This window comes from Merops nubicus, unplaced genomic scaffold (assembly GCF_000691845.1).
Source record: "Merops nubicus isolate BGI_N331 unplaced genomic scaffold, ASM69184v1 scaffold18173, whole genome shotgun sequence".
Lineage (NCBI taxonomy): Eukaryota > Metazoa > Chordata > Aves > Coraciiformes > Meropidae > Merops > Merops nubicus.
In genome coordinates, this window is record NW_008601242.1 from 5,249 (window position 1) to 32,341 (window position 27,093).

At 41.5% G+C, this 27,093-nt stretch overlaps 1 protein-coding gene across 1 annotated transcript in view; it reads right to left on the bottom strand.

Annotated features, from left to right (window-relative positions):
- LOC103770671 (xylosyltransferase 1-like) overlaps positions 1 to 27,093 on the bottom strand; it is a gene marked incomplete at its 5' end in the record, with an annotated part of 43,233 nt that overhangs the window by 4,814 nt on the left and 11,326 nt on the right. The window contains 2 exon segments of the mRNA XM_008937945.1: positions 3 to 187; positions 12,755 to 12,835. Coding sequence (XP_008936193.1) covers positions 3 to 187; positions 12,755 to 12,835 — 266 coding nt within the window.

A 27,093-nucleotide genomic window follows, 5' to 3' on the forward strand; every position in this document is an offset into this window, starting at 1 on the left:
CCTCTTCATCTTTGTTACCAGATCGTCATTAGAAAAAGTGACATACTCCACAAACTTCCTGTTCAGGAGAAACCAGTCTGACCCTCCATCGACTGCGATCCCTTCTGGGATCTTCCGATACCCCAGGCGCCACATGTGGGTATCACATTCCAGGAAAAGCCGATCCAGTCCTTGTTTTCTGATAAATCTGAGGGCATACAAAAGTAGTCATTAAAAGTTCATTTACATTTTGTTATCATCACTAGCTCTATAAACAAAGAAGCTACTTTCTCAAACAAAAAAGGATAAAAAGGTCATTTGCTTATATTGCTGTTCTACTTATAAATAATGTAGAGAGGTCTAATAAATGATTAATCAGTTATATGTTCTGTTATAGAGGCAAAGATCAACAGATTGCTTTCAAACATCATTTATACCTTCTGCTGTCCTAAGACAGAACTGTGCAAGTTACAGAGCTGTATGGCATGAAAAGCCATTAACGCTCATTAACTCTTACCAAACCACTGCAGAAGAAACCATAACATGAACAGGAACAGAACACAATCTGTGTAATAGGCTTCTGTCTCTAAATAAATTCACAGTTTTTGAAAAGCAGCAAACTGAACATAAAGGTAAAATGACCGGTTTTCTCTATTTTATTATTCCGTAAATTTTTCTGTTGGGGTATAGTTAATTCAGAAGAACTACTACTGCATTGCTCTTTGCTGTAGAGTGAGTTCCATTTTCAAGTCTATAGAGAAGAACGTTTTGTTATTGCTGAACCATGAATAAGAGAAGCAACTGCAGAACTGTGAAGTTATTGAAATGAATTATTTGAGACCATTGTAAGAAGAAAAAGACAGTTGGAAAATCCGTCTGTGTTTGAAAACACTTTAGACTGGATACCCACACATGTTTTGAGACTGTCTGACCCAGGTTCTTATTTGTTATTCTATTTTCAGAATTATTTCCCAGACAGGGAAGCAGGGCAGCCATGAATTAGCACACGCCTTCACAAAGTGGGCTAAGCACTGTTAATAACAGTGAGTTGCTGTGTTGAATACATCCCACATGTTCTGAGCAGCAAAAAATGCTAGCTAACCAGACCTTTATAGTTACTAACATCCACACGACCACAGGTGTCACTGGATGTAAGAGCTGCAGGCTAACAGGTGGTCCAGCGAGGAGCACCATAAGACCCGTGTTTCCTTCCTGAGTGACACAGAACTACACCAGGGTTCTTAGAAATGTTTTAGGATTAGGAAGTCAGGAAGACATCTTAACAGTCTTCAAACACATGCAACCAAAGGAAGGGGAAAAGAAATAAAAGTAAAGGAACACCACCAAAGCTCTCTGGACTCCTGCATCTGGAAATGTGTTAACCCTGTAGGCTAAGACCTTGGCCAAGGTTTTGTTCTATTCCAATCAAAGAACTGAGACGCGATTATGAAATGGTGCATATTAATTTTCAAAAGGACCGTAAATGACTTCAGGCTCTGTGTCCTCTCAGACACAGAAAGCTATGTCTCTCCTCACAGGATGAGAAGAAGAGCTCCTCTGTTAACATAACCGTGAATAAAATGTGTAGGTGAGAGTGGAGAAATTTTTCTTTCCTTGAACAAGTTTCTAATTTCATGTTCCATTATGAAGGATAATAGAAAAGTCTTGCAATTTTAATGCTGTGCTCTGGAATGTAATCTTCAAATTCAATATTTATGCAGTTATCTCCAAATCAAATATTAATGTGCCTGAAAGTTTGGCCATTTATTTATTTCCCTCAAAACTAAATGCTCATTTGAGTTAATTATTTTAAGAAAGTAATAGAATTTTATCAACCATACTTAAATAGGAATGTAAAGCTATTTTCCATGAAATAATATCTTTCAACTGCTACTTTTACCAATTTATCACCCTTTATTCTTGTTTTCAAATATAAGTTCCTTTGACTGCAATAGAAACCCCCAAACAAAAACCACCACCCAATCACTTCAAATGCCCCTCTACTTAGAAACACCCTCAGACTCTATCACATGACAGGGCAGTTAACTAATAGCAGAAAGCTCAGCTATTCTGCTTCTGCCTTATTGTTTGAAACTCATATGGCTCCACTCAAGATGAGAACATCCCTGCAAATCCAGGCTCACAGCTTCATGCTTCCAAAACAGCTGACAGGCTCCTTTTTTTTTGTATATGTACACAGTTCTATGACTTTTTTGAGCTAATGGCTTGGACAAGCAAATCTTGGTATATGTAGGGAAGTAAAACACTTCTTATGAGCACAAGTGTTTTCACAACACATCTCAGTCCTAAAGTCCTATACAAGATTATTAGAAGGAAACTAAATGTACTTTCCCACCATTCATCCTCCAGCAAGGCAGTGTAGCTCAACGGAAGAGCAGCAATGCCTCTGGACATCTCCATGCAGATGACCTTTCTGCTAATGCTTCTTGAAACCTTCCTAGAAACATCACATCAGATTTTAAATATCAGTAACTTCTGAACAGGAAGCAGGCATTTTTCAAAAGGTCTACCCTTACTGAGCCTATTTCACACACAGTCATTGCACCTAAAGACAATACATTAGCACAGCAAATAATTTCCTTCTACCTATAAAGTAATAATTTATGCAAGGTGCTTTGAAGACACAGCTCTCCATTGGGCAATTGCTTGCTATCCATTTATGTTCCTTGGGAGCCAAGGGGACCAAGTATATGTCAGATTTGCTAGAAACTAAATGATCTTGCCTGAGGAGGCAGTGGGTCGACCTGGAAAATCTAGGCTGTACTGCTGGCACACAGAGTGCTGAACTGGAACCAAAGTGGAAAACGTGGATGAGGCTTTTTCTTTCCTTCCAGACTCTCCTCTAGGATGACTAATGCTCCTAGTTACTCCAGCCATAGCGATTTGGCACTCAGGGAGGCAAGAACTTACTCTAAGCCTATTGGGTATAGCCTGATGGAAAGAGGAAAGTACTGTCTGCACGCCACACAGGCCTTTCCAAGAAAACACTACATTTGACAGAGATTCTTGATTATTGTTGATGATCCAACAATCATTGCAGCAGCCACCTCTGGAAAGGAAGATAAGACGATGGAGGGCAAAAGCATGACCCTACTGATTTATTTCTAGTCTAATGATGTATTTCATTAGTTTCTGGTTATGCTCAGTGGAATATCAAAACAGTGCATTTTATGAAGGCATGCCAAGCTTCAGAGAGAGCAATTAAACGCAACCCCCAGTGATTTTTCCCCTCAAGTTGTTCTCTCTCAGGTCTTACATGGCACCTAGCAGATAACTCCCAAATTAAAGTAGAAAAAATGGATTAATAATAGCATTTTATTCATCTTAGACACTCTGAAATCCAGGTAAGACCGGTGTACTTCTGAAAATTGCAAACGTACGTGCGAGGACAATGACATACAATTGCACCAAGGTCTGGTTAGTCAAACCATATGGAGATGGCCATTGGAGGAAAACACTTGACCTTCTCCCCTGATGTAAGGCAAGCAACAGGAGGAAAATGATGATAAGAGAGTCAACCAGGAGAAAATAAAATTAAAATAAGACTAGGGTTAAGAAAAAACATTTTACCATATTTCATGGAACATGCCATCTTAGACATTTTATGTTTACCCCTAATCAATTTTAACTCTTCCTAAAGAGCCTCCAGTTTGGAGGAGCATGGATTCCACTTGCCCAGAAGCAGCAGCACGAACAGCGTAATACAAATGTGTCTTGCCAGTGGAGTTGAGCACTGAGCAGCAACATGTGTGAAAAGTGCTGTTTGTGCACTGAATGTGTGTGGATGCAGCTTCAGGATTTACATGGTTCCAGATGGTTATTTTCATACTTTGTTAAAAAACCCTACTGCCTGCAGCGGGTGGTCAGTCATGCCCAGGATGGACAGCTAACTGTCCGGACAGCTCAGGATAGCAGTCCAGCCTAGGGATCTCCTCCTACTTTGTAGTGTACTTAAATATTTATAAAGGCATTTCAGATGAGACTTTAGAATTGCGTAACAACCAAAGCATTTGTAAGATGTTTAGCACACACTCCTAAAACATGAATATCAACACACAGCTCAGTTCTTCTTATGATGTGTTTTAACTACCAGTAAATATTGTTGTACAGCTAATTAATATCAGAAAAAAAATCACTATTAAATATCACTCTTTTGGATAGCCTTCTCCAAGTGACTACAGCAGCTCTGAGAGACTCCTGCTCCTGAATGTTCACACTTGGGCAGTATCTAAGATGGAGAGCTGGCTGTTTTCTAAAGCCTATGAATAAAACTTTCATAATCAGAGGCTATCAAATTGCTAAATATTATTTTTGAGTAACTTTGCCACTAAAGGGTTTTTCTCTGTCAAGAATACATTTTTTAAGGTGAAACAGCTTCTTATATGTTTTCTGTTTCTGGCCTCTTGCCTAGAAAACCTCCTATCAACATTTTACTGTTGACCAGGTGCACTTCCCAGGACTTCATCATTACTCACTACACAAGAACAAGAACTATGAATAAAAGGTAAACAATACATCAGTGAAATAATTCATCACAAGGTAAAAGTCAATGTCAGAGCAAAGATCTGCAGAGCTTGGAGCTCCACTAGCACCACATTCATGTTCTTCCTAATGCATGTGGACATACTGCACATTGCTTTGACTCTCTCTGTTCCTCTTTTAACTCTCTTTAGACAAAAATTTGAAGAAGTCAGCCAGTTATGCTGGGAAAAGTCAAGTAAATATTTTTATGGATGAGAAATGTAAGAGGCTTTTGCCAGCAGTGTTTGCAGAGCCACCTTGAAAACACTTACTGGAATCAATCAGTTGGGAAGCACAACACGGTAACTTGCAATTTGGGTGACCAAGTAGAAAGCAGAGAACAGCAATTTGATGCTCTTGAGTATAACAACTGCAACAAGTAATTTGTGAACCATCTCTAAGCTACAATATATCACCATAAACCAGTCATTGAATAATTCTTTGTAATAAGCAAGTTCATAAACCCTAAACCTGCAGAGAGCAGTCTCATTCCCTGCCCACTGCAGGCCAGAAATCTTGGCCTCCATGGAGTATGCGATGAACTTCCAGTTGACTGTGACACAAGCCTGATTTCACCCCATTTCCATGAGTAACTCTATTCTTTTAAGGATTACACAGTATTTTAAAAATCTGAACTAATTAACAATTGGATATTTAAGCACAATGTCTGTACTGTACCAGATAAACATCCATTTTTCTAAAGATATAAACTTACTGTATGGTTCCCAAGACCTCCTGGTGTGCCGAAAGCTTCCAGGGCTGACCCCGCACTCCCAAAACAGAATTGAAGCTCGAAAGAGTGGTACAATGTCATGAAATAAATAGCACCTACTTAGGCTGTCAAGATAAGGAAGATTTCCTCCAAGTATGACAGGCAGCATGCAGAACACACAGAACGTACAACTCCTGCTGTTTCAAAAGGCTATGAAAAAATTCTCAGTATAGATAAAAACAATGGATGAGGAGAGAGAGAGAAAAAAAAATTGTAACCTGCTTTCCAGTGTCTTTAAACTGCAGATTCCTGAATGTAAATGTTGAGGTCAAAAGCAGAATTCTCATCTTTCCTTAATTCCCTTACTTTGAACAAACCCGAAAGCAAAAACACAAATTGAAACACTTTTAGTAGCTTTGCACACTGTGTCAAATGCTCGGAAGTTAACAACTAACACAGGGAAATCTTACTTTTAAAATGCGACTAGTGTTTGCCATTCATATCTCTATATGCCCTACACCAGAGGAGGGCAGTGACCTCATGGAGCAGCCAGCTGAGGTGTACATGTGAATAGAGGGGTGGCCAACCCCACACCATGGGGTCACCAGCTGCCCCTCAGTGAGGACCCCACAAGCTCTGACCAAAGGACAGGGATTGGATTCAGAGCACAAAACACAGGTGACATGGCCATGGAAGATCAGCCAGCACTGAGAGATGCAGTTAGTGACATTTGTCCCTGTCATCTTAGCAGCTGGGCTGCAGGTCATCATGAGACCAAGCAGCTCTACTGGGAGGATTTTCTGATGGTCCACATTCCCACAGTTACCATGTTGAATAGGGTTATGCTCAGTATGCAAGTAAATCTATGACAGAAAAGCCTGTCTGCTGCCACAAACATTGGACAATGTAAGGTTTAGCTCATCTACAGTACAGAAAAAAGGTACAGCATTTTGACTGGCTCTTCCAAGTTACAAGTCTACCTTGAAACATGATGTTAAACATGGCCCTTCTCAATCAATGTCATCTTTGTGGAAACCAAACGTCTACAGCATTCAGAGTATTCTACAGGAGATGCTATGGAAAGCCAATGAATACACACATTTTATCTGGTCATTATTCCATCTCTATATGGACATAACTAGATTTTTACAGTTTTATAACAGTTGCCTTGTACTCTAATTTGTTTCCTCTTCTTTCACATGTAATTTTCTCAGTATATCCATTTAATGCTTTAGTCACACCACATCTTTGCATTATGCTTAGAAGAAATTCCTCATGTCTCTTTCTTCTCATGCACCTTTTCCTAACTGTTAACTTCTACCCATTTTGAAAAATCTTGCTTCCCATTTTCTGGAAATCTCTCAGAGGAAGTCTTAAAAAGCCTTAATGCTTCCCAATATTTTAATGTTGCAGGTCAGGGAGCAAACACTTCGAGTGTCCCAAAAATAATAATAATTATGAAAAAAAAGTCTCTAAAATAGTTTTTCAGTTGCAGGAAACTTACAGAGTCTATTTTTTTCAGTAATAACTCTACTAGGAATTGCCTTGTTTTGACAACAGTTCTATACACTCCCTTGTGAGTTCTCAAAACTTGAGGTTCAAAAGGGACTTTCAAAGACTTACCTGTGGGTTTCTTTCCACCACACTTCAATTACAATAACTTCTAAGAAACACTGGAACAGCTTTTACAAGGAGAAGAATGTTATAGCTTCTTCTCATGATCAGGGAGGCCACAATTCACATGATTTTGATTCTTTTTATATAAAATAAGCAAAACATGGAGAAAACTGCAAATGGTAGTGGGCAAAGATGTAGCATGAATTCACCACAGACAGGCTCAGTGATAAGAAACCTGACATTCTGCCATCTATTTGTCTCCAATAAATGTATTCTCTAGAAGATTTCCTATCCCCTCACCTCCCCTTCTTCCCAATGCCCACGTGACCAAGCAGCTTCTGAGCTGGGAATGCTGCTGGACCTGAGCAGCTGAGCTTGAAGCCAGCTCACCTGTGTGATACTGCTGCTGGAGCAGCTACAGCACACGCCCCCACTTGCACTATGGCCAGCAGATCACAGCTGCTGCAGCACCCACACGCAGTGCAAAGGGACACTCAGGTGTCCTCCACACCACCATCTCACTGAGGGTTTCTACTGTGCTTAGCATCTCAGGGTCTGCATATTAGATGACTAAAGAAAGAAAAGGCAATGGGGATTCACACTTTCCAACTGACTGAGGGCAAGCATGAGCCACTTTATACAGATTTTCAAGCTAACATATTAGGCTATTGACCTGCAGGTAAAACAGAGCCAATAATATCTGTCCAACTCAAACAGATGTTCCCTGTCACAATTATTTTATAAAATCTCTCAGGACCTCAGATGACAGGATCTGTTTATTACTGTGCTACTGTTTATACCACTGAAAATCCAATGTGCAACTCAATGATCTTAGATAGCAATATGATTTTTGATTACTTTCGCAGTACCTCAGTTTTAACCTCCTTCCTAATCCCCATCCTGCCCCCAAAATTAGGGGTACTTCAAGCCTTCTCACTTACTGCACCTTCCTGAACTGCTGGGTGATCTTGCTTATATATTCCACCAAGACCAAAAAATATCCTGGTTTGTCCCATGTCAAGACATATAGGTGTTTTTACTGCATCTTCCTATCACCTTCAACCTATTTTTGTTTTTCTTTGCATCAACAATTTAGCATTGTTTTCCAAAACTGAGCAGAAATAAAAGCCCTACAATGAGGCACATTGTCAAACTGAGGCACTGAAGACTTTACAGCTCCCTAATGCTTAGCATAACGCAACAAGGAACATTGGAAAGTCTGCTGCAATGTCTAAAATCTTTAAGCGCAGCCTCTTCCCACTGAAGATAACATGTGCTCCCGCAGTCGCTACAGCTCACATGAACTGTTGGGCTGAACTACTTACAAGCAAAAAAATAGACCTTCTTAGCCTGTGTGCTTCAGATACTGAGGTGTTTAGAAAAATATAACAAAAAAGTATGACTGAGGAATATTTGAGTCAAATGAAGAGCAAATATTATAGAATCATAGAATCATTTAGGTTGGAAGGGACCTCCAAGATCATCAAGTCCAACCATTGAGCCATTAGGGTTCTAAAGTCCTCTGCTAAAACAGATCAGAATCTGTCAGGGTTGGAAGGGACCACAAGGATCACCCAGTTCCAACCCCTCTGCCATGAGCAGGGACACCTCCCACTAGATCAGGCTGCCCAGAGCCTCATCCAGCCTGGCCTTAAAGACCCCCAGGGATGGGGCCTCAACCACCTCCCTGGGCAACCCATTCCAGGGTCTCACCACTCTCATGGTGAAGAACTTCTTCCTCACATAAGCACTGCTGGGAGCCAAGTGGTTAAAATATTCCAACAGCAGGGATAATATAAACTTTTTTTTGCCTAGTATTTGGGTACTTACTGGGCAATTCATCAACATAACATGGAATAATATTTACTGTGCAATTAATTTTCTACCAAATCACTAACAAACCAGTATGCAGAACACCAAGGAACAACATGTGCCACAAGTGGCAAGAAGCTATGTCTGAAAAGGTGAGCAGCCACATGTGCCTCAGCAGAACCGGGCTGAAAGAGATGAAGGCTTTGGGAACATGCCCTGGCCCTTCAGGTCTCTCAAGCCTCTGAGAACTGGGATGGGCTTGTGATGCTCCTTACTAAAAGCTGTGCAGTTTGGCAACACCTCTGAAAGTATCTGGAACGCAAACGTCAGAACGGGGACAACACAACTGTGAAGAACAGCATTACCGAGGAGAAAAAACAGCACAGGAAAGGAACTCAGATATACAACAAACTTTTAATGCCTCTCCTTTAGCTGTTTGTATTCTGCCCATGAGCTACAGATGTCTCTAAGATGTAACAGCATCCAGTCTTTTACAGCATGTTTACACTGTGTCCCACATGATTACTGTAGCAAGGTTTCTAAAAAAAAAAAAAAAAAACCCAAACACCTTTTTCATGCCTGTTGTTGAAGATATCACATTTGACTGTTGTTATATTTCATAATACATCAGCCAGGTATTGCTCCTGCCAAACGCCCAAATCTTTCAAGTGTTCCAAATTCTAATAGCTTATACAACTACTGGGCTATTCTTTGCTTTTAATGGCCTAAGACACTGCAAAGAGGAGAAAATCTAAGCATTGCTCAATGAGTACTATGTAACGACTCCAGCCACTCTATGCTGTTTCATTTCACGTATATGGGTCTCTCAGGAAGTAATGATTCTCCAGATGAGTTAAGGAGTCATTTTCATGTCCATCCCCTTTTCTGAAGCCACTAAAGGAAAATCAGAGTGATACACTTTCTAATGACTTACTCATCACTAAAAGAAAATTTCACTCTATAAAAGGAAGCCTGGTTTCTCTCCTTATTTGGCAGTAAAACATGTACTGATTGTGAGCATGGGTTGAATACAAAGTACATTGTAATTGAGCTGCATAAGCATTTCAGTTTTAAGATGGCAATTCTAATCTTTCCCTCTCCGCTGCATGATCCAAAGACTGTGATGACTTAAAATTCAGACTTCCCAGCTGTTTACAAAGCAACTTAGACAGCTGAAAAGCTTATTGTTCAGAAGCCATTATTCATCCACAAATTAAAAGTAGCTGCAAGGGTTATATTGCTTTCAGTGATATTTAAATGCTGAGCTCCTGTATTATTAGTTCACATTTTGAGCAAAACACTTTGGAACAGCAAAATTATTATTGTACATGGGGCAGCAGTCTGTCTAGTCCAGTGTCATCCCCCTCACCATGGTTTCAATTAGCCATTTTAAAGCAAAAAAATCCTGTTCCAGCTTGTTTTGAGATATGATGCCCCAAGGGAACTTCCTCCTATTGCTTAGTAACTTGGAGACTGGCCTGTGTCCTAAATCCTTTCCAAAAGATGCTTTTTTTAAAAAAAAATAAAATTGTTGCCAAATGTTGAGGTTGTTGCTTCTCTTCTAGGCCTTACTAAACTCTTGGCTATACCATTCACCCCACAGGATATTTCTTTTCCACAGGGCTGTGACATGGCAAAACAAATGGCAACATCTAAAAAGTAACTGGAAAAATTAAAAGAGAAAAAAAATAAACATCCTTTGCTCTTAAATAAGCAAGTGACCAAGTTTGGCTGTGGAAACTCCCCAGACAAAGGTCACAGGAGGGTGGGAGAATATTGTAAGGAAGCACCACTACCTGTGTCATGTTCTGCTCCTCCAGGGACATCGGTGTAGGCAGCAGGACACGGGGTGACAGTCCAGATGGGCCTTCAATCTTGTCCTACCTCCCTGTGCTTACACATGGTATTTCAGTCCAGAGGATTTAATCATTCTAACTACAGGGATAAGCCTCATTGACATGACCACAGCTTACACACCTTGGGCATAAAATGGAAGTCAACTGGAAACTGTGTGTCAATGGGCAGAGCAGGCAATAGCTCTACTGCTTTACACAAGATTGAGCTACTGAAACACTAAAACTGAAAGATCAGGCTAGAGAGCCTCCCATGGGATAAAATTTCTTTCTCAACCGTTGGATGCAGAGCTGGAAACTCACCCACAGTACAGAGGGCTAACTGCTTTTTTGAGCAGCTTTTGATACCAATAAAATGATTTTTTACCAAGCATCAATATTACTCAAAGGCTGCTGCCTTGAGTCCTGTCTCGACTGTTCATGGGCTGTGCTGGAGGATGGGAGCCACGCTATCTCCTGATAGAAATTTTGAGGAGCTGCCAAGGGGTGATGTGAAAGGATCCATTCATCCAGTGGATATCAGTGGGAACGCTTACAGGACTTGGGGACTACACACTACAGCAGACAGGGCTGGCAAATCTGTACTCGTGTTCCACATTATGTCCCCTGACAGACAGAGAATTTATTGTAGAAGTCCAGGAGAAAAAAACAAAAAAACAAAAAAACCCAAACAAACAAACAAAAAAAAACCCAAAAAACCACGGCTACGTGTCATAATAAGAACTTACAAATTTAGTTGTTTATACAGTCAAAGAGAACCATTGAACTAAGAAGTGGGTTGTTATTCCTGTGAGGGTAGGACAAGTGGCACATTAGTTCACTTTATTATTAAATGAATACCAGATTACTGTGTTTAATTGATCTAAATTGTTCTAGCCCAGCTGAGGTTGGCATGTTCAAACAAGCTTGATGCAGGCATGTCATAATTCATTAGTTATTTTCCATAGCAGGCTCAGGGAATTTAAGAAGAAGCAGGTGTACCAGGGGAGCAAAGAGCCCAACTGCTTTTCCCTGTCTTTTTCTCTTCCCTTCTCTACTTTAACTCTGCTGTTGATCACTATTGCCAGCTAGAGCTGAGCCTGCCAATCACTGTGAGACTCACCACAGACTCTCCTGTGAAATATTGTTGACACGGATTTGAATATTGTTTCTCACAGTATTATTTTTTACTACACGCTATAAAATTTCTGCATGCACAAGATGAATGCTCATGAGGACTGCATTTAAACAGGAACACGACAGAACTGGTAAATCTAGTGACAAGACCAAGAGCAGCCAAGAAGTCAGAGAGACCTGTGTGTTATCTTACCCACCCTCTGCTCTGAACACGTGACTCGGTGTGTCACATTCTCTACGTACACTATTTGAACCCAGCCTTAAAGTATGCTTGACATTTTACAGAATAAAGAGATGACCTGGTGACCCAAGCAAAATAAAACAGTTTTTTTACATGCAAAGCCACTGGGACTCAGCATATGGAGGTGCTGGAACTGCTGCAAGACTGCTGTTATGGTACAAAATGAGCAACAAAGAGGAAGAGCAAAACTATCAATATAGAGGAAAAGAGGAGCACTGCAACCTGATGGGAAAGATCTTCCACCTTCAGAGGCTGTTCAAATCTTTGGAAACATGGTGTTAGATCACTGCTGCTCTCACAAGTCACAAAGCTGTATCACTGAGGTATTCTGGGGAACACAAAACATTCTCTTCTACCTGAGACCTGCTCATGTGGAATCAGGGACACTGATTCAAGGACTTCAAAACCATAGCAGATCACAACAGCCTTCGAGCCACCATCCTCACCCTCGCTAGCAAGTGTCCCCACAGGGTACAGGCTCCCACATCTTGCAGAGATGCTCTGCTTGCACAAGACTCCACTGCAGACCCCAGCTAGCACAGGTCTCGGTCACCAGAGTGGCTGAGACTGACTAGGGCAGGGAAGTGCGGTTGTGGTGGGGCAGTCACCGCTGGCTCCCGAAACACTGATCTGTGCCAAGCCCCAAGGAGGGAGCAAACGTCAGTCTGCCTAATGTCTCTCTCCCCACAAAAGTATCTTTGCAAACTGACTCTGGGGAGGAGCTATTCTGGACCAATAAGCAACTGTCCTCAGGAGGTTTCCTCCTCATTTGTTTCTCTTTCCTGTACTAGGGATTTCTTCATTCAGGTAACACTGGAAAACCATCACTAAGCAAAAACTCTCAGTGCTGTGGTTAAAAAAATGAGGATAGGTCCAGCTTACCTTGCATTGTCCCTGCCATGTGATTTCAAGAAGTTCATATCACGGTATCTGGACAGGAATGCTACTAGTTGGTCATTTGTTCTGCAAGAGAAAGAACAAGAGATGCACAAATTACACTGCAAAAACTACTATGTCTAGAGTAATTTCTATATTTATTGCTCTCGTTTGGGGACTATCCACAGACTCTTTGAGGGAGGCAGCTGCTGAAATAAACTTTCATCCTGCTGCTAAACTTCACTGCCTTCCTCTACTCCAGCAAATATACCTGCAAAGAAAAACAGCTTTATTACATGTTAATGCATTTCCTATCAGCTCTCGGCATATGTTCTAAACCTTGTAACAGAGCATGTATTAAGTAATACTGCTCAGCAATTTTTAAGTAAGAAAATTCAGCTGTGAGATGACTGCATTGATAGTCACATCTTACATGCTTTACTAGATCTTTCTTAGGGAATTTGGTTAAGTATCTATTGGCATATTATTTGCTTTCATCATTGTAATAGAGATGAGGCCAAGGTTGGAAGGCATAAAGCAAGAAAATTTGGATGTCAAAGTGCCAATATAATTAAGAAGAACAAGGGAATTCAGAAGGTCAATTCCAATTAGTATGACTGTCAATCTGACACCAGTATTTTCAAAATTTCAGCTGACAAATCCAAGAATGTAGGTACGCTTGACAGCTTTTGTAGCCTGTTATTTCTTTAGCAATGAATAAAAAAATGTTCTCTATTTATCTAGGTCAGCATATTTAGGAAAACTGAATAAATCATATTAAAAGATCTTCATCTCCTGAGTTGCATTCAGAAACACAACATTATAGATACAACACCGTTTAAGCAACGGTCTGTAATGGAGTTGATGGCAGAAAAACTAAAGCTAAAACAGCTGTCAATGATACCATATCTTGGAAACATTTCAGTATTATAAGCCACAGAAACCCAAGTTAAACTTGAGTCAGTTACAAAATGCATTTAACTTCTGGGGTCAGGCTGCAACAACTTGGAAATGTTATCAGCCTAGTAAACTATCTTCATAATCTCATTGATTCTATCTGGACCAAATGAAGGAGGTGCCCATCAACCAGCTTGAACAACCAGGCTGTAGGAGCCTGAGACCCTCCTTCTGTGCTCACTCATGTGAGCTCTAATACCTCCCAGGGTCAGAGTCTGCATCTCAATTTGGCAACCTCAGAAAACTGCTTATTGGAGAGTAAGCCGTGCAGATTTTCACATTTGCTGCTCCAGTGATTCTCCATCTTACTGGGATGAATAGGAATTTAGTGAATTTACTTAGAAATGCTTCCACATGAAATGGTTTCAATGGTTGACATCTTCGGGTGAGTTTCTAGGTAAAAGCTGGCATGCAAAGATGATATTGAGAAACACAACCAAGTTTGGAAGTGCTTAAGCTTTAATTACCTTACCAGATAAAAATCAAATCAACCCAAGTAACAATCCACACCACTAAATAAACCATTATCATTTCTAGATTGCTCACCAACCTATATTTCAGTAGTCAGCACTGCTGTGATGAGTCTCTTTGAAATCGGGGCTGCCATGCAAACTTTCCAATGCTTCTCACTTTTTATTTAATGCTTATCAGTGCCCACATGATGTTTAGAGCTCAAAAGATTAATAATTGCCATTCTCCTGCTTCTTGAAAACATTAGTGGCATCTTGGTCCTACCTTGATTTTTTTTTTTTTTTTAAGAACTTACAAAAGCTTTACTCTTTGTCAGTTAAGTATGCTTCTTTTCATGTGTTGACAACATGAAAATAAAACATCCCATTCCTATTTGGAGAAGCTTCTTAGCTATTTGACACAAATTTATGTGGCTGACCAGTTCTGTGCTCAGCATGGAAGCACACTGAATTTCTATTAACATTCCATTCAAATTGCTGCTTCTGGCCTCGATATCATGAGGATACTGCATACCACCTCCAAAATATTCCACCACATGACATTAAAAAGGAAATCAAAGGCATTAAACATGCCATAGATGCTAATGCAGTTGCTAAAATCCTCCTCACCTTTCAGAAAACTTTGCCTTCAGGTGTATACATCCTAAATGCCTCTGGCAACCAATAGCTCCAACACTTCTTCATGTATGGTGGCAGCAGAGTCTCTACACCATTGCAGTGCCTCTGGCACCAGCTATTTGCAATGCCTCTGGCACTCCTCAGAAATACTAAAGACATGGGCCTATTTTTGCTCTAAGTAAGGCAACGGAAAGCTGAAATTTTTAGCTGAAGACATCACTGGAAGCAACATCACCCCCATACTGCCAAATTAAATTCTGCTATAGCTCCACAGATTTCAGGGATAATTCACTGAACATAAATCTGGCACAAAATCTTTCACTGACCATCATGGTATAACAGAAAGCAACAAGTGCAACATTTCTAATATTTCCTTCCTGAGAAGGAAATCAAAAGGCGTGGGGAAAGAGAGAGCAGTTCATGCTATTGATTAAAATGCAGTAATATACATAGCATGTTACTATCAGTTTCCCCAGTGTGTGACACAGCACAAGTACAGATGGAGGAAAAAGCCTTTTCACAGTTGGTGCATGAGGCTGGATGCATCCACACAGCTCCCATTTTTATTTCCTTTTGTTATTAAACTCACTCAGAGGGTGAGGCTCCAGGGAGAAGGATTACTCTGCTGGTTACCTGTGCTGTTAGCAGGGTGGGAAGACAATGTGAGAGTAGAGGGGCTAAGAGAAAACATGCAGTTTTTCAAGTGTGCAGCACAGACAGAAACAGAAAGGGAAAATAATCTTCCAGGGAACTCGAAGTGTGAGAAAGCTTGTGTGTGGGAGGGCATCCAGGAGAAGATGACAAGTGAAGAAGACTAATAGGGAAAACAAAGCAATTTTACCTCATTGATATAGATTTGGTATTAATCAAAGAAAGATCTGCCAGCTGGGACAGAGGGGTCCACCTCCACCAGGACTTTACTGAGGTCACCTCAATACGGTCCTGCTGCTTTCCTTCTCTGCAGCAAGGGTGGGCAGAAGTAGTAGAGGCAGTGCACGATGTCTGTCTGTGGAGATGCCACACAGCAAAACTCAGCCAAGCCTCCTGCAGGGTCGGCTCAGAGGATGGGAGCATGCAGGGAGGCTCCAGGGCTGCTGGTGACTCAGCCCTTGGTGTCGCTCAACCTGGGGATACGGTTGAGCCCCTGGACTGGGGGTCAGCCAAGGAGAAGGGTCAAGAGCACAGTCAGAGATCCGAGGAAGAGAAAGGTGAGTCTGAAGCCAAGAAGGGAACTCTAGAAGCTCTTATAGTCAAAGCAAAGTCTGTCACTAGCCTTTTCCCATGAGCAGACCCTGGCCTGGGCCTGAGCTAACCCTGGGTGTAAGCACGCTAAGCAACCACTGCTGAGCACTGCAATAATTTCAGAATATGGCATATACACTGCAGACTGAAATGGAAAACTGGGAAGTAAAAAACTGAGTCCGTGTTTGCATGGTCTGAACATGCTGGCAGCTCTGCCCAGGAAGCAGTACAAGTGCATCCCTGCAGGCAACCATAGTCAAACACCATCGAGAACAAAAGGCAGTGCTGGGCTTGAAGTTTTAAGCAAACTCTCCAAGTCCTGGTGACTAATCCAAGCAAAGAGCAGAGATCCCCTTAGTTTACAGCTGTGAAAATAGATTAAGAAAGTCTTTGGAGAATCTGAGAAAAGGAAAACAAATCATTGTTACTTTTGGAAGATAGTAAAGGTTAATATAAATGTCCTTGATTCAACAGTGTACTTTCATGCATGGGCAAACTGAAGGACATAAGGAACAGCAGGCACTTCAATGAGACTATTCATATGTCCAAACTTACACAATTGCATAACAATTTGGCTAAGTTAGATCAAAAGTTCAGAAACTTCTAGCAGCACATAGGCATGGAAATAAGATCACTTGATTCTGTTCAGGAACAAGATGAAGGAAAGAGCAACTGCTCTGCAGGATTCTGGGGCTGGACTTTGCCATTCGGGCAGTGCATGGGCTGCCCCCTGCATGGTGTGATCCTGGTGCCCCTCTCCCGAGGGGTATTTCAGACAGGCTGGTGTGGGTCTGCCTGTCCCAGCAGGGACCCTGGGGGGCTGCCCGAGCACAGAGCGGCTGTGGTTCTGCAGAGAGGAGACTGCCAACTGAAACAGTGAGCAGTGACAGCATGAAAAACTTCCTGGGCACCACAGATCTTTGCAGCCCAAAAAGCCACCAAAGTAACTGAAACCCAGCCCAAACTCCAGAGCACACCCACAATGATGCTGCAGCAGAGGCAGTACTCAGAGCCAAAAATCTCTTTAGGTTTCTTTTCTGCTTCAGTGGGTGAAGTCACAAGTAGGAAGGTTCAGCTTGACATCTGCTTCAAGGAAACTCACCAGTGAGTTCTTCAGAAAACATCCTTGTTTCAGGTAAATCCCAGAACTAGGTCTATAAACTATTTCCTTTATCAAGGACCAGACTGGGCAATCTTGTTTCAAATTCCATCAAAGTGCTAGGGGCTGCAGTGCATCTGCATCAAAGGTATAGATCATCTCTCCGTCTCCTAGTCACTTAATTACTGATCTATCAGAAATGTAAGGCTAAATAAATGTTTTTAGATGTTATGCATAGATACAGTGTTTCTGCCTGGAAAGCAGCTCTGGTACTGGAGAATTCTTTTGTTACTGGCTCAAGGTTTGAGACAAAATCTCATGAAATCCACAGAAATCTCTCCCATGGTCTCACTGGGCTTTAGACTTCTATAGGCAACTTCATTCTCTTCAGCCCTGCTTCATTACAAGTGCCTGGGAAGGGATGGACTTTACTGCATGGGCTCTTGCCAGGTTGTTCATTCACAAGGAATATCCCACATTGTCCTAACCTAAAATTCTGTCGTGTATTTATCCCAAATTACATGCACAACCATGGGATAGGGACAGCTGCTAATCTGAAGCCAGACGAAATTCCACTTTTAATCACTATTTTTTGGCATTATTTTCTTCTCTTCTCTTTTCCTGTATGCTTGCTTTTAAATGCCACCATCAGCACTCAGAAGTGAATTCTGCTACCCCTCCCAGGCAGCTGTAACTCACTTGAATCACAAATGTGGCTAGCTGTAAATTACAATGTTGGAACATGAAAACCTAGAAGAAGACAATTAAAATGTGGTTTTAAACTTGGTTAAACCAGACCCGCTCAGTCCCGGTTCCACGCTTCTCCAGAAGTGAAGAGCAAAGCCTGCTGGAAGCAACAGAATCTTGGCCTCTCTGCAGTTTCCCTCCTCAAGCACTAACCTGATTTGAATGTTATTTTTGCCTTTAGTATTTTTGTTGCTGTTGTAACCTTAATATGTGGGAGAGGTTTTTTTCTTATGCATTTTCCAATTAGACAGGTAAAAAAATATTCACACCTTTTTTGTTGCTACACACGAGACAAAAGTAACTTTTCGTTATCTTGCCTCTACTGACAGACCCTGAGCAAAAGAAATGTAAGGGTGCCTAGGCTGTGGCAATTCACAGCCCTGGTCACAGTAAGTAATTGCTATGTTAACCATGTGACACTACTGAGACCACAGACAAGAGCAGGAACAGAGCTTCCACAAGCTGCCAAACTATTGCCCAGCAAGCGATCCTGCTGCACTTGGGTAAGTGTGTAGCAGCTGTTCACTGCAGTAACCAGCAGCCACCGAACCCAGGAGTCCTTGCAGCTGAGCACACAGCAGCACCTCCAGTGTTGCTGACAACACCTCTGCAGTCACTGCTCTGAGAGTTTGGTCTCAGCAGACACCGACATGGACACCTCCATGCTGGGCTGTATGCTTGCTTTCAGTGCAGTTCAAACAGCCTTGTTAGTACAGCACAATGTACCCACTTGTGAGCAGACAGCACACTGAAAATGGCTACAATTATTAATAACAATTAATTTAGTGTTATCCAAAAGCAAGCCTGCTAGCTGCCGCATAAGACCCTACAGCTGCAACAAAGAGGGATGTGAGTGCAGGGAGGGGGGTCAGCCCTTGCTGTGGTGAAGGGTGGTCAGCAAACATAGTGGTGGTTCTGCCATGGTGTGGGGAGCTGGAGAGGTAGGCGAGTATCCCCAAAGCTGCTGAGCAGGCAAGAAAAAACAGAGCGGCAAACATAAAGAGGAAAGTAAGGGAAGTAAGCTAATGTGGTTTGAAGCAGAATTGAAAGGCCCTTGAAGCAAAGATGATGAAGACAAATATATAGTCAGCAGAGGTAAGTCAAAACTGTTACAAGTTCTTACAGTGCCCAAAGCTTTGATATTTCCACTCGTAGCCACCTGACTCCTCTCCACAGTTTCCTTTCCTGGGATCGCTGTGACTGTGTGAAGGCACAGCCCTGCAGAGCCAAGATGTACCCCGGCAGCTCTTTGCCAAGAAACTATTTCTATAAGGTCCCTAGAGAACAAAAAAGATGTCAGACAAGAAAACTGGAACTGCGGGGCAAATTCAACTAACTCTGAGCATGAAATTACTCCACGGTTAACCATGCAGATGTGCAAAGTGGAAGAGCCGAGTGCCTTTGATTTCGCTACCTTGTCCATAAATTTCAATTATTATGATTAAGCTCACCAATTTCAATAAATGGTTATAATCTTACTTAACACATTATTATAAGATATTAGGATGGGTGAAGACCCCTGTTGCATAAAGAGAGCTCCTTCTCCAACTATTCCTAGCCTGGGGATCTCCTACCCCGCTGCCTTCTCCCTCTGAGGCAAGGAGTACGTGTGCTCAGACTGGCTCAGCAGCTCCTGCAGCTGCCAGCAGCACCACAAGGCCCAGAAGAGGTGGGGAGGAAGGAGAGCAATCGATGACATGGGGAAGAACCACTGCAAATTCCCACCTACACCTATACAGCATTCAGAGCACTCTGAAAGCTTTGTTCCTGTGTCAGCTGGGGCCACGGCAGCGCTTGGCAGCAAAGCTGGGTGGGATCTTCCTACTCCAGTAAGGAACCATGACGCCAGCTAGCCCACGTGCGAGGGGCTGTGCATGGGTAGCCTAACGAAAGAACACAATGGAACGATTCATCAGAAAAAAGAGAAAACCTACCAGACCTCCTCCTGAAGGAAAAGCTTGCAGGAAGGTGATCAACCACACAAATGCAGCACAACAATACTAATTTGAAAAAAAGTCTCATTGCAGGGCTCAGCTTTCAGACCCTGGATATACAGTCTGATCCTCTCACCAATGGTTCCAACTCCTCCTCTCCCCTCAAAGCCAATTTAGTGCAAGGGGAGGCTCAGAGGAGCCTTGCCCTGGCTATAGCAAGAAAAAAACCTCTGCCATCTAAAAGCACAAAGCAAGGGGAAGGCTGTATTTAACCCTCCCTATCTATCACAGAGCAAATGGCATGGCAGGCATTTCCCAGAGAAGCTGATCCTCATAACAGCGGCCATTCACAAAGCGCACCATAACAATTAGAATGACAGACACCACTCCAGAAGCCAGCTGCATTTCAAAGCCTCTAGGTAACCTATAGCACCTCTGCTTTTACAGCAGTGTGGTCTTCAATGATTTGGTTTGTCTTTCCAGCCAGGTTTAACGGAGGAATAAGAAAACGGAAGAGAATGGAAGCAGCTTCAGCTTGCTCCAACACTTGAGAGTTTAGAGTTCTGCCCCAGCAACAGAGCTGCTGTCCAGGCTGGGAGGCTGCACCCCTGTACTTCAGAGCATTAGTTTCCTGCATTTTGATGCCCCAGGCACTGATCAGTCATCATATGGGATGCAGCTCTCAGTGCTGCTCTGCCAGTGTTGTATGACTCTCAAGACATTTTATTAACAACACAATCATCTTTGCTGTACTTTCTATTACTGCTTCCCATTCAACCACTGTCTGTTTCCTACAGAAAAGAACTAACATAGTCACAAAAGAATGAAATTCTTCTTTAAATGTCACACTGATGAATAAACCTCTTCCTAGTGAAAGAACATAAATGCTTGGGTACAAAGGACATCTACTGAGAGAAAAAAGAATATACTCCATCATCTGCTTCCTGAGCCATTCCACAATCTATTTTCTATAAATTCAAATCTTCAGATGGCATTCATAAAATAAATAAATAAGCCCACTGCTGACAAGCAGCAGCACATGCTTAAATGAAAATCCTAAAGAGACCCCAGAAGAGAATTCCACCAAGGATTATTGAACAAATGCGATTAAAACTATCTACAGCTCTGGACTGCAGCTGAAACGCTGCCAGCAGTATTTTATATGTAAATGCTTAAAACATTTTCTATGTGTACAGCCGTTGATGCAAAGCCTCTGTAGAGAGCTTCTTCATCTCATTAGAGATATTGGTTTAGCAAATTTTGGAGTTTATAAAAACCCTCAATGTCTCATTATTCTTTTAAAACAGAATATTCATTTGTTTGGAATGTTTTCCAGCTATATCCCATGAAACTAGGAAATGCCCTTGGCTAATGAAAACCTCCAGCGTTGTATCAGCTAATAACCCTACAGCTTTTATGGTAATAAAATACGTATGCATGCACTCATTAAAACTTTTTAACTTGCTGCTTTTGACTTTCTTTAGCTTTTTGCTAGGCATAAAGTAATCTACTCAATTTCCAATTATTTTATAGTGTAATTTCAACAGAAGCATTAAAATTAATCAGGATCTTATCAAACACCATACTGTAGTGCAATCACTGGGTCTCTGATCCAATAAAGCACTTAACAGCATGTGTTTAACTGTAGCACACTTAAAGCTTTTCTGAAACGATGTGACTTCCACACCATATTCTCTTAAACATCTTTATGGGTGAGGATCTCCATGTCCATGTGTTAGGAAGCAGCATAAGCAAAGATTACACACAAGGCAAAGAATGGAGAGCTGTCCTCCAACTAATCTTACCTCTCTTACACTCGCAAGTACAATCGTTAAGGACACTTCTCCATGGAGGTCAACACACTTATAGCTCACCTTGTTCACCTCTACCACAAAGATATCACACAGCTCACCAATGGTTTGAGATTTAACTCACTGACGTTTACAAAAAACATCGTACAAAAATCCCCTGAGTCCCAGGATTACCTCTGAACTGATCTTAGGAACTCATTTGTGTGTGCATTTTTCTGAGCAACCTTACTGCTGTGGTAAAAAGTAAAGTAGTAAGAACACTGCCCTGTAATACTGTGTCACATGCTGCTCTTTTTTTCCCAATTGTAAAGCAACCAATATATTTTACAGTAAAATCATTAAATGCATTCTTTAAAGTAGTTTTCTTTTTACAAACCTAATTTTATGTAGCCACTAAGCCTAGAAATATATGTATGCTTATCAACAGTGAATGCACTGAAGAAACACCTGAATAACAAAAGCTTTCAAAGATCCTTCCAAATGTGCAACTACTCGGAAACTGGTACAAAAGAAAATAACCAAAGAAAATCAGCAACATGCAGGATGAATTATTACCTAAATAACCTTGTGTTGATGCATTCAATTCAGAAGCATTTTTCTAGAAAGGAAGGAAACATTTCACCCTGATTTGTTAAACTAGTTCCTATTTATTTCTCTATTTAAGTTTGTGAATGATCTGCACATCACCACACCACTAGTATTTTTTTCTCCATTTTGCTAGCCCAGAGCTTGAGTACCTGACAGATAGCCTTTGCTGAAGAGGCCTATAATTGCATATTTCCAACAAATATTTTTAAGTAAAGGCAGGGACATGTGTCTAACTTAGATAAGGGCTAGAAAACTTGTTAAATGTATATCTTGTAATAAAGCAAATTTCCTTTCCCACTACATTCACAAGAGATGTCAGTTTAGTTGAACTGCATGTATGGAAGAATGCTCATTTCTATCAGTGCAAAAAACTATTTATCAAGCCTTGCTACCACTCCCATTTTTGGTTTTGGAAATTAAAATAATGCAGATTGAAAATACAGCAGTGTGAGGATTAGACACTTCAAATCACAGCCTGATCCAAACTACTTTGCGTTTTTGTACATAACACAAACTTTTGGTGCTTACTCAACATTCTCTCAGCTTCAAACATGATTTGGTTCTCCTAAACTATGGTGTCAATCTTAAGTAAGCTGATTTTCTTTTGTCATCTGTGCATTTCATGTTCACAAGACGAAGTTTGTTTGCGTGCATAAAGAAGAGAAAAAATTGTGAAAGCTATTTAAGAGAGAGAGCTGCCACGTTTGCTTGCTCCCCACTTCGGTCTCTGTCTGCCTGCAGTACAAGCAATTTGTCTGTCTCTATTTCAGTGTGTTTATCTTGGCTCTGGCACATTTATAGTTTGTTTCCAGCCTTTTTTGGCTCTTGATCCCACCAACACAAATCTGTAAATTGAAAAAAGTAGCCTAACATAAACCCTTCTGTTCTAATTTCTGTTCTCTGGTAGAGTTAATGGCTAAACATCATCAGCCCTGCTGTGGTTAACGGCATGCAGCGGGTAAGCCATATATGTGTTCTGGGTGCCTCTTGCCTTTGCAACATCTTCCAACAGTAGGCTGAAAGGTGTCTGACCTTAGTCCAAGGGGGGCCCATGGAGGGGCACAGCTGCCCTGGAGCCAGGCCAGGATCCTCAGCAGCAACTCTACAGCTCAGCTCAACTCCACTGTCCCCCGAGCAGCACAATTAATTACTTGTTCTTGCCCATATTTACTCTGCATCCCACATGGCAGACTTTCAGAAGACAAGCCAACTACCGTCACTGCTCTCGTTCAAAATGAATTCTTCACAGCTTATTGATCCGAAGGGAAGAGAGGCACCAGTGCAAGCAGGGGCAGGTGAGCTTGCACATGTCGCAAAGAACTTCACTGGAAACTTGTCACATGCAGCCAGATGGGTTCAAAGTACCAGGAGGCCACTAGTCACTAGTCCTACTCACTTTAGCTGACCTCCCACTGACAGCGGCTGGTAACAATTCAGTCAGTAACTTTCCAAGGTGGCTGTGGTTAGGATAGATGGAAAGAATCGTGATCGTCATGATAAAACCGCACCCGTTACGTGGGTGACATCAATGAGTCCATGTCTGAACATATGTAACCTTTTTCTACTAAGACTGTATGAAATGATAGAATACAGAGCGTGAAGCTAATGAACACATGCTATCTGCTGAAAATTCAGCACAAAAAAGGCTATTTTAGTATTACACTATCAAAGGTCGATCATATTTTAGATTTTGATATATAAGGAAGTTGAGTGTTGATGTAAATTATCATTTTGATAATTTGACAGTGAGCAGGAAGCACCAGTGTACCTGAGTAGGTTAGCTACACAGCTTGAAGCCATGTTGCTATTTACATTGACATTCATGTTTAAAGAGGATTCATGCCCAAAATGTCTAAAAGTAATGATGTTATTTACTTAATTTTAATTTTGCAATGAAAAAAAAAATGTCTTGGGTTTTGTTTATCCTCTTTTCAGCATAGTACTATTTAATAACTTTTATGACAATAACAGTTTTCTCCCACTAGAAAAAATAACTTGTAGAATGACAGAAAAATTGGTAAATGCACTTTCTGCCCATTCTTCTACCAGGTGCACATTGGAAGAAAGCAGTACACTAATTAACCATTTTTTGTTCTTTAAAATACTAATTTTCTTAGTATCCTCAGTAATGAGACAAGTTCCCTTTTGCAAATCCTTTAATCAATGAAAAAATACTTTTCTATCCTCTTTGCAGCTTATAAAGCCTTAAAAGCAAAAGATTGTGTTTCAGTCTGTTTTCCTATCTATAATGCACTCAGTTTACCCTAGTGTAACCCAGACCATAAATCTGGCACTCTGCTCTAAGTGTGGGCTATGGGAAATTGTAACAAAAGTTTTGTGGTGTTTCCTGGTTTAGAAGCTAAACTAATTAGGTTCTGAAGGTATGTTGTTAGTATGTGTGGACAGCATGTTAAAAGATGAAAGTTTGCGGTGTCTTCCTATCACTCTGAGAACTGCTCTGGTTTTTCTTGCTTACATGCTTTGGAGCAGGTAATTCTCCAACCAAGAGTTCCTGAGCAACTGCTTTTTTCCATAAGGTCCATTTGTTAATGTGTCAGAATGGCAGAAAAAGTAATTGGTGCCAGTTACTACATGATTTCTAACAGCTGCTCAAATGTATGTGCCAAGATAACTTCCTTTGCACAAAGATGGTTTACCTGTTATTACAGTAGCAAGTCATTCCATTACTAATCCACTACCTCACTGCAGAGATCAGTATAGAAAACTAGCACATTTAACAAGCTAACACACAAATCTCTGATGCACCAAAACACAAACCAGCCTCCTGTTGATGCTAGGATACCGTTTGTAAGGATGCAGCACTACAAAGAGTTAAGACAGATACAACTATCCTAGATAAGAAAAAGAACTGAGCCCACTTAATGTATTTGCTGAAAAGTATCTTAAACAAAATAATAGTAGTGAAATACTTGCCTAACCAGCTGCTAATACCCAAGTATATTTAATTATTAAAATTAAACATGATAGAGTTTTATCAAAGCACTGGGTTTTAGAATGATGCCCCCTGCTTTGCATTTTTTCTGTGTTTGTCTGCCGTTGCATATTCATGTAGAACTTCATCAGCCTACACGATACATCCCTTTTTGATGAAAACAGTAATCACTGATTAAATAAGCAAGTGGAATAAGCTGCAGAAATGATCAAGTCCATCACTCAAATTAGTGACACTGGTTAAAATAAAAATAATCTAGATATTGGGCTGAATGGAATCTTTCTGTTTGTTTATACTGTTCATATTTCACATGGCATAGTCTAGTCAGCAATTTTTTAAACCGTCTCTACAATTAAATTACCAAGAGATATGTGTAAAAAGAAGAAATTTAAATTAAATATAAGCATAACTTTAAAGCAAGCGTTCACTTTATACGTTCCTGCATCTATATGGAATTTTATTTGTACATCAATAAGAAAAATGATTGCTCATTAGATGAGTAATTACATTTAAATTTGCTCATCGTCTTCCAAGAAAGTGGGAAGAAAGAGACCCCGAGAATGCTTTATGTGAAGTCAGCTCAGTCAGAAGCAGTATTAAAACTGCTGCTTTCTCCATCCTGTTCATTGTTGCAGAGCTTTGCCTGCAGATCACAGAGTCTGTCAGCCTGGGGGTGCAATCCTGCTGTCCTGAAGGAGTGGAGACCCTCCAGCATCCGTGAAGAAACGCAGCTGTATGCATGGCACTCCCCTCCTAAGACACCTCACCTTGGGGGCAGGATCCTCATCGTTACATGCAGAACAATAATATCAGGGTGACGTGTACAGGTATCAAGATAGGCCAGACTGGGTACCAGGGATGGATCTACCCAGAAGATCCACCTTGGATTTCAAGTCCATCATTGTGGTCTGGGTGTTCCTCAATTAGCTGTGACAGTCTTGCAACTTCAGACTCATAAGAAATCATTGCTTTTGTGGATACAGTTCATAAGGTGCCACTTTTCCAGCTTCACGCTTACACTTTTGTCATTTCTTGGTTTCTGAAACGTAACTTGTTCTTGCTCTGTGTGCTCCCCGTGGCCCTGATTCACCTCGCCTCCCACCCTCGCCCATTCGTCACAGCAGGAAACGAGAGCCATTCGATCTTATCTTCCCCACATCACTTTCAAAATCAGCACATGCCTGGCAAAACACCAAAGAGCAGCTCACTGCAGGACTCATGAATACATTCTTCCCTGCACATTTAGCTCGCTGCTGAAGCCACCCCACCAGAGGCCTCTTGGCAGGGCCACCACCCAGCTCCACGCAGGGGAAAGCGTGGCAGACAGCCTCCCATGAGACACACTCCCAAAGTGTGGCAAAAGTCCAGTATCTTCTGCAAAGCTCACCAGGCACATCCCCTGCTGCCACACAACACAGCAGCTACCCAACGCTTCATGTCAATAAGGAAATGGGAAGACCTCATGCCAAGCCTGCAAACAGGGTGAACCTGAGGCCACTGTCCCAGTGCTGGAAAAGGGAGCAGGAAAGCCCTTTTGGAGAGGCCACAACATATAGTGTTGTCACTCACTACTGGTATCAGGTTTTTCCACCTCCCTGTTTAATCTGAAGTATAAACCTAAACAAAACGTGGCCAACAGTCTCACGTTGCTCTAAGAGTAGATGGGCCTTCTGATGCAGTGAGAAAGATGTATCTAAGTAAAGAAACTTTTTTTTTCCCACTCCACACTTCCCAAGGAAAAGGCAAGAGGGAATACAGACTCCTGCAGTGATGAGCTTCACTCTCCTAGCTATAGTGATCCCAAGGAATGAGTGGTGGGACCCCACTCGCAGAGGGGCCACGCGATGCTCTATGTGCCAGGGATGCAGCCGAGAGCCCTTCCTCCCAGCAGGACCCTGCTGCTCAGGTCCTTTCACAAACCTCATT